Source organism: Embiotoca jacksoni, unplaced genomic scaffold (genome assembly GCF_022577435.1).
Source record: "Embiotoca jacksoni isolate LCO1_2020_lvr unplaced genomic scaffold, fEmbJac1.0.p SCAF_35, whole genome shotgun sequence".
Classification (NCBI taxonomy): Eukaryota; Metazoa; Chordata; class Actinopteri; family Embiotocidae; genus Embiotoca; species Embiotoca jacksoni.
Genome location: NW_027185387.1, coordinates 81,207 through 89,910, shown reverse-complemented (window position 1 = coordinate 89,910; position 8,704 = coordinate 81,207). Strand labels below are relative to the sequence as shown.

At 41.3% G+C, this 8,704-nt stretch overlaps 1 protein-coding gene across 1 annotated transcript; it reads left to right on the top strand.

The window, feature by feature from the left end:
- Positions 1–3,511: 3,511 nt before the first annotated feature.
- On the top strand, positions 3,512–6,595 carry LOC138208075 (myoblast determination protein 1 homolog). The gene is made up of 3 exons (XM_069165742.1): positions 3,512–4,580; positions 5,014–5,086; positions 5,733–6,595. Exons 1-3 carry the CDS (start codon positions 3,996–3,998, stop codon positions 5,924–5,926), a joined length of 852 nt encoding a protein of 283 aa, XP_069021843.1. The 5' UTR covers positions 3,512–3,995; the 3' UTR covers positions 5,927–6,595.
- Positions 6,596–8,704: the final 2,109 nt, after the last annotated feature.

The following is an 8,704-nucleotide window of genomic DNA, read 5'->3' as shown; positions in this document are numbered from 1 at the left end:
TTTAAGAACTTCAGCCAAACTTAAAAAGCAGAAAATCTGGATTGAGGACAGTCAGTACGGTAACGCAGCCAGCTGGGAAATCACTGTTTAGGTCGGTTTGATGATTTTCCCAGACACCCAGAAATCAACCGGTGCTTCAGAGCTGAAATCCACTCGTAAAAAAACTAACTGGCACACGTGAACAAACAAACAAATGTGAAACACAAATTCCCCGAATCTTTATTTTGGTGTTTGCTTTTTTTCCCCCAGTTGAAAGAAGTTGGCACTTTCTATTGCTTTGGAGCCAGCCCCTAGTGGCCCCCCGTGGTACTGCGTAGTAGTCACTTCTACATTGGCTTCACTTTTCTGACCTGAAAGCTATGTCCACTTTTATATACGGCCTGCAGTTGGAGTTGGTTTCGGAGCCACCCCCTGGTGGCTATTCGGTGGTATTGCACTCGAAGGTAATTTTGTTTTGGTTTCAAATTCAAGCCGTGGTTGTTGCTGTTTGGTTTCACTCGTAGACTGAACCCTCATTTTCTCTGCAGCAATGAATCTGATAGTTTTAAAGTTGGGAAAACACGTGTTGTCAATGTGAAGAGAAATCACACGAAAGCACCCGAACAAGTGGAAAAATGGCAAACATAAAATAATGAACAAATTAAGCTGGAATCTTGCACATGGTTTTGCGTATATCTGTGTATGAAATCGCCCAGCAATGTAACGTTTATATATATATATTATATCAACGTGTATCTAAAGTAATATCTGTTGCTGGTCTGTGATTGGTCGCCGCTCGGCTCCGACCCGGCCTCCGATTGGCCGCTTGCTCAGACGTCCAAAGCCTTCGGGCATAAATGTTTTGTTTTTTTATGTTCCTGGAATGTATTTTACTTCAGAATAGGATAATGTGCTTTTAAAATGTTTTCTTGTTAACATTTGTAAAAAAAAAATATATGTTTTTATTGATACTACTTAAAAAACAAAAAACAAAACAGTCTTCCCACTGAAAACCTTCAGTTTGGTAGTTTGTTCATATTTGCGAAAATATGAAGGAATGTTTCAAAACACAGAACCGTTGCTTTTTCCATTGAATTCCATTTTTTTGTGTTGCAGAGCAAAACCCGGAGGACGTGTTGTCCGCAAATACGTTTTGTTTTGTCGTTCTCGTTTTGAGATCGGCTCGTCCCCTTTTGACCCGGATATCTTCGGGTGACGTCTTTTGTTCTCATTTGTTGTCATGGAAACGTGATGGTGTTTTTTTTTTTCTTGTTTTTTTTTTCAGGCCTTCAGAGATATGAAGTCTCGGTGTGCGTCGCAGACTCCTTGCAGCTTAATGGGAGAACGCGGCGTTAAATTTAGCAGCTCGTGAAATCTAAGCTCAGTGCCCTTCTAGCTGAGGTGAGCACTCGTATCATTTTGGGAAATCCCCGACCCCCCCCCCCCCCCCCCCCCCCACCATCTCCACCTCCACCTCCACCTCCACCCCTCTGCGGTCCCTCAGCACACATTCACATGAACCTGATGGCAGTCAAATGTTCACGTAAGAAAAGAAAACAAGCAAATACTTCATAATAATCATTTTCAAGTCGTTTTAACGCGACTGTTTTCATTTGATATTTCTTCTTTCTACTTTTGTAACAAACAAATTGCGCGCCAACTTGATTTTATGTGATCAATGCAGCATTTGGAACTTCGTGATCAGTTGCGAGGTGAAACGCAAAGTTTCCGTTTCTCCAAATAAATCCTGCAGTGATTTCCTTCAGTCGGTTTTTGCAGTTTGGTTCATGAACGAAGGAATCGTTATCAACGGATCACCGCTGTCTCTCTTTTTATCAGTATTTTTGTATTTTTATTTTTTTTTATCACTTCAGCGCTCAGCTGTGATTCACGGCTCGTTATTCAAAATAAGGTAAAAGCGTATTAAAAGATAGCAAACAAAAACAATCATCATTTTATAGCGCTGGTGTAAAATAACAGGCGATTAACCTGACACTAGTTATTGTGCAAGGTGGCGTTGTACCCAACTGAACATGAACGTTCAGGTTCGATAAAAAAAAATCTTTTATTTTTCTATTTATTTTTGGCGAATAAATCTCCCCAGTTGACTTCATACATTTCAGAGTTTCTCACGTCTGCAGCTGCCCGAAATCTGACATTTTATTTTTGTACTAATAACTATGAATTCGAACGCTGTTTGAAGGACACGCGTGTTCGTCTATACTTGATATTCACGCTGGAGAAGATCAACAGGATTATTGAAAAAACGTTGAAAAAAAGAAACAGACCAAAAAAAAAAATGGACATGAGATTAAAAACAGATGACCACCTGTTCACCTGTTTGGACAAATTGTCTTAAACTGTTGCCCAGTGATGACCCTCACACACACACACACACACACACACACACACACACACACACACACACACACACACGCAGTGAGGGGGAGGAGCCTCGGCCTCCCTTCAGATCAGAGGCCTGACGACTGTGTGACATTACGACCTCCTCAGCAGGACGGCAGACCGAAGCACCGAGCTGTTAAACCTCCGAGTCGGTCTCATGGAACTGTGGACAAAAAAACAACAACAGGAATATTAACACGGGATTTGTCTTCAATGTTTTATTCATTGTGGAAAATCAGTTTTAATATCCTTTAATAGATCGCAGAAGATGATACGCGAGCGTTGTATTCCTGATCAGGCTTCACTTCGATCTGCCGTGAGATCATTTGAACGAAAGGCTTTTAAAAAGAAAAAAAAACAAAAACAAAGGGAAAAATATTAAACGTCAAATCAAGTCACATTATTTCTACAGCACATTTAAACACAACGTACGTTGACCAAAATGCTGCCCCTTGTCCTCGCACGTTAGGCCTTCAAAATAAACGAAGCAATGAAAAACAAATAACATCTCTCCCAGCTTTATTAATGATAATCATATGACGTTGGTGTAAATGCAAAACCCTGAAAGTGCAACGCTGCTGCATCCGCCGAGAGTCTGATGCTGCATTTAGTTTGTTTCAGGACTGATTTTTACTACGATAATGTTCCCTTCCATTTATGGAGGTTTTTTATGCATATTTGTGTGTGCATTAATATCATTATTATTTATAAACAGCAGGTGAAAATATCAGAAAACGTCCCTTTGTTTCGGAGGTGTGAGGTGACATTTTAATATTGTGGTAACAATCAGTTTTGTTTTCTGTAGTTTAATCAGCCGATAATTAAACTGCACTGTAAAATATTCACTCTTAAAAGGTGCTTTTGTTGCATAAAATTCCTTTTTTTCATTCACTTTACTTTAAAATAAGTCACAAGTCACAGTTTCTCAGCGGAGACAGCAGATGTTTTCTTTCTCCAGACTAACTTTACTCGTTTGAAGATTTTAGTTCTTGATTTAACAACATTTCTTAGCAGATGAATCTAAATTCATAGAAGAGTAATTATGCTATTGTCTCGTATTTTATTCATGTGTCATATCACTTAGTGAAGACCACGTTTATTTAAAACGTCAGTCTCAACTGCAGACAAAATGATTTGTAAAGATGGACTTGATTGCTTTTTAAAAAAAAAATTTATTGCTTCATTTTTGTTGCTGAGTTTAGCCTCACTGACCCGACACCACACACACACACACCTCTACACACCTCTCAGACCATTGGTCACTTATACCACGGCCCCGCCCCCCCCCCCCCCCCACTGACTCCTTTATAGAGAGCTCCCAGGCCAAAGGAGCTGAAGTTACACAGACTGGCCCTTTAAACACACCGTCAGCTCTCCTGACAGTTTCAGTTTGCTTCAGTCGGATCCGCTGATTTCAGGAGATTTTAAAGACGCATCTTTATTTTTTCTTTCCTCCTGTCGCTTTCGTTTGTGTCTTTTTAGTCCAACAAGCAGTGGACACTTCGGGGGGGGGGTGACTTTTTATATTTTCTGCTGTCGGAGGGGCTTCTGAAGAAACTTTCTGTCCCTCCTCGCCCCTCCTGCGGCTCTCAGGGAGTGTCCCGCGGAGGCCCATGGATCTGTCGGACTTCCCCTTCCCTCTGTCGTCGGCCGACGACCTCTACGACCCCTGCTTCGGCTCCGGCGGCGACCTGAACTTTTTCGACGACCTGGACGCGCGGCTGATGCACGCCGGGCTGCTGAAGTCGGAGGACAACCTTCGCCACCACGTCCCCGTCGCAGAGGACGAGGAGGAGGACGAGGAAGACGAGGAGGAGGAGGAGGAGGAGGAGGAAGAGGAGGACCAGCATGTGAGGGCCCCCGGGGGCCTCCACCAGGCGGGCCGCTGCCTGCTGTGGGCCTGCAAGGCCTGCAAGAGGAAGACGACGCACGCAGACCGCAGGAAGGCCGCCACCATGCGGGAGAGGCGGCGGCTCGGCAAAGTCAACGACGCGTTCGAGACCCTGAAGCGCTGCACGGCCTCCAACCCCAACCAGCGGCTGCCCAAGGTGGAGATCTTGCGCAACGCCATCAGCTACATCGAGTCCCTGCAGGCGCTGCTGAGGGCCGGCCGGGACGACGGCTTCTACCCGCCGCCGGAGCGCTACGGCGGGGACTCGGACGCCTCCAGCCCCCACTCCAGCTGCACTGACAGCGCGGTGAGTTCAGGGAACAGCTGAACGGTTCGTGCGCCGCCTCGCCAAATGCGAAGAATGTTTATTTATTTTTGGCCGCGGTGATTTCATTTTCGACGAAATGGATTCTTCGCGACGGACTTGAACGTTAGTCATTTAATAGACTTCTGGAGATCATCAGAGTTTCAAAATGTTGCATTTGTGACTGTTTTAAAAACAACATTTTAAAAGATTTTTGAGATTTGGTTTTTGAAATTACATTTCTTAACTCAGACCGAGAGTTTAAATCGCAACCTGTGTGCAAATGACTGCATTTTATTCTTAATTTACTGATATTTAATGATTTAAAAACACGCACTGGGAGTGGATTGAGTCGAGTTACAATTTCAAAAACTGTATCGAATAATTGATAATCGATGAGTTGACTGAAATTGAGTTGGTTTATCTGCTCTTCCAGATGGATTTTATCTCTCCGTCTTCAGACAGAAGTGAAAACAGCGACAGTTCCTCCTGCAGCCAGACAGCAGACGGTGAGTTTTTCAGACCTCTCAATCCTCTATTGTGATGATGATGATGATGATGATGATGGTGATATGTAACTAGAAATTGTTTCGCTTTTCATACAAGTAGCTTTAAGTTCGGCTAAAATACGATTCATTTCTGACTTTGTGTTTGTTCTCTTGGCTGCAATCTTTATAAACGTGACTCGTCTCCTTCTTAATAAAACAGCTTTTTCTTTTAACTTGACCAAACTGTGATTGAATGACATTTGCTTCTCTTTTATAAAGTTCAGCTGAAGTTTCATCCTCAATATGATCAGTTACTCCTCCAGTTTTTGCCTGCTGTTCTGCGGATGCTATAGAATTAAATTTTTTTTGACACTTTGGTTGACATGACTTTTTTTTTTTATCATATTTTAGACGACATGTTGAAGTCGAATGACTTTATTTTCATTATTTTTCACAATTCTCTTTTCAAAACTTTGAATACTCCAAAAAATACTTTGTTATAAACATTTTAATATTATGATTCATCCTCTTACTTTGGACTGAAGTGTTTGTTCTTTAATATGATCAATTCATCCTCATTTAAAAAATATATATATATATTTAAAAAAAAAAAATAGTCGTCCAACTGAGCAAAAAAACCAAATGTTTCCTGTTTCTTGTCTTAAAGATTGCAGCAGCAGTAAAACGGCACTCGTTTCCAGTTTGGACTGTTTGTCCAGCATCGTGGAGCGGATCAGCACGGACCCGGCCGCGGCCCCGCCGGGAGACAGCGTGGTGCCCCGGGGCCCCGGATCACCTCATAGCAGCCCCGCCGTCTCCAGTTCGCCCGCTGAACCCAACAGCATCTACGAGCCGCTCTGAACCCGGCCAGAGCCGAGGACTCGTATTCCACAAAGACGAACTGATTCCCTCCGGGGTTTTTTTTAAGGAGGAGAGAACAGGTGGCCTCGTGAAAAAGAAAGACAAAAAAACACTATAATATTCCTGTTTTCTACAGTAAGTTGCTGAAGTGGGGTCGAACACGAGGTACTTAGAATTCAAGTCTCTTTTCATGTGGTTAAAGACTTTTCTCCCGAAGTTCGAGTCCAGTTTCTTCAGTTTTTCTGCCTCCTGCAAGAACCGACGGCGGCCGAGTGTTTGATGAATCCCAGCAGAATTACAACAAAGAGGACCTTTTCCATGCTGATGATAACTGAGGACCATTTGGTCCATCCGTAATTAAGAGCTGACTATTCATATTCTGAATACATTCTGAGATTGTTGTGAAATATGTTTCTATATTATTTATGAGTTAATGAAATTTTAATGAAGAAAAATATTTATATTGTGACCCACTCTTCTAAATATAATGGTTCGTTGTCTTAAATCTTCTCTGATATTTTATTAAGAGAGCCTGTACTGTACAAACTGAAATGTGTCTTTCTGAACTTGTTGTTTCAAACATGAGTTCAACTTTTAGGTTTTGGCCATTTGGAGCTACGTCGACATTAAATCACCTTTTTAAGTCAACGTGGGGAATTTCTTAATACAGTTTTAGAGCAACACTATCATTGCGTGTGATGTTTGTGTCTGTCTGATAAGTGGAAATCCAACATTCTCTCTCTTTAGGCTCCATTTTTGGTCTCCACCAACTCCTGAGGAAACTTCCTGGCTTTTTAGCTCGTCTCTCACTGCATCTGTCTAAGCATTTCAGTATTTTCCCTGAAATCAGCTGGGTTCTGAAAAATCAAAAATGACAGCGAGTGTGAACAAAAAGAGTTCTGTTGTCTGCTGGAAAACCAAAACGAGCTGAGCGATAACAAATTGTTCCTTAGAGTAGCAGCAGACAATGATGGACCAGGAACATCACAAATGACGTGGCTGTTTCAGCCGTGGATACTTATGGTATGTCATTTTTTTTTTTTTCGTTATTTGGATGAGATGCCATAGTATGACTTTTTTTTCACATTTTGGACGACGTAATAAGAATTAACTTTTTATTGACTTTTTGGACGACAGGTATGACTTTTTTTTTCCACATTAAGGACGACATGCTATAGTGTGACTTTTTTTCATATTTTCTATGACAAGTTACAAATTTGAACGCAACAAGATTTCAGTTTTTTATTTTTAAAATTTCAAAAGAATTTTGTCGTTATTGATTAATGTGTGTAGAATTAAATGTTAAGAAAGGTCAGAAAAATAGTTTTTACGTGTTTTCCCCAGCGAGCTAGTCGGTCATCGGCTTCTATTGATTTAAATATGGTAAAAACACAAAATCAAATGGCACGTCCTTAAATCTTCTTGAAATGAGTGGACATTTAGTCTGCATTATATATTCTCCAACAGATGTCACAGGTAACGAGTTGAGACAGGTGTCTTTTATACAGGTAACGAGTTGAGACAGGTGTCTTATAAAGGTAACGAGTTGAGACAGGTGTCTTTTATACAGGTAACGAGTTGAGACAGGTGTCTTTTATACAGGTAACGAGTTGAGACAGGTGTCTTTTATACAGGTAACGAGTTGAGTTAGGTGTCTTTTGTAAAGGTAACGAGTTGAGACAGGTGTCTTTAATACAGGTAACGAGTTGAGACAGATGTCTTTTATACAGGTAACGAGTTGAGACAGATGTCTTTTATAAAGGTAACGAGTTGAGACAGGTGTCTTTTTTACAGGTAACGTGTTGAGACAGGTGTCTTTTATAAAGGTAACGAGTGGAGACAGGTGTCTTTTATACAGGTAACGAGTTGAGACAGGTGTCTTTTTTACAGGTAACGAGTTGAGACAGGTGTCTTTTATACAGGTAACGAGTTGAGTTAGGTGTCTTTTGTAAAGGTAACGAGTTGAGACAGGTGTCTTTTGTAAAGGTAACGAGTTGAGACAGGTGTCTTTTATACAGGTAACGAGTTGAGACAGATGTCTTTTATAAAGGTAACGAGTTGAGACAGGTGTCTTTTATAAAGGTAACGAGTTGAGACAGGTGTCTTTTGTAGAGGTAACGAGTTGAGACAGGTGTCTTTTATGAAGGTAATTTGTTGAGACAGGTGTCTTTTAAACAGGTAACGAGTGGAGACAGGTGTCTTTTACAAAGGTAACGAGTTGAGAGACGTGTCTTTTACACAAGTAACGAGTTGAGACAGGTGTCTTTTATACAGGTAACGAGTTGAGGCAGGTGTCTTTTATACAGGTAACGAGTTGAGACAGGTGTCTTTTGTAAAGGCAACGAGTTGAGACAGGTGTCTTTTATACAGGTAACGAGTTGAGACAGGTGTCTTTTATACAGGTAACGAGTTGAGACAGGTGTCTTTTATAAAGGTAACGAGTTGAGTTAGGTGTCTTTTGTAAAGGTAACGAGTTGAGACAGGTGTCTTTTAAACAGGTAATTTGTTGAGACAGGTGTCTTTTAAACAGGTAACGAGTTGAGACAGGTGTCTTTTACAAAGGCAACTAGTTGAGACAGGTGTCTTTTATACAGGTCACGAGTTGAGTTAGGTGTCTTTTGTAAAGGTAACGAGTTGAGACAGGTGTCTTTTAAACAGGTAATTTGTTGAGACAGGTGTCTTTTACAAAGGTAACGAGTTGAGACAGGTGTCTTTTACACAGGTAACGAGTTGAGAGACGTGTCTTTTACACAGGTAACGAGTTGAGACAGGTGTCTT

Bases quoted from the DNA above. Each gene is read 5' to 3' on its own strand.
- LOC138208075 (XM_069165742.1), top strand. From the start codon at position 3,996: ATGGATCTGTCGGACTTCCCCTTCCCTCTGTCGTCGGCCGACGACCTC. The intron at 4,581-5,013 runs GTGAGTTCAGGG...CTGCTCTTCCAG, and splicing joins CCAGCTGCACTGACAGCGCG to ATGGATTTTATCTCTCCGTC. The intron at 5,087-5,732 runs GTGAGTTTTTCA...CTTGTCTTAAAG, and splicing joins CTGCAGCCAGACAGCAGACG to ATTGCAGCAGCAGTAAAACG.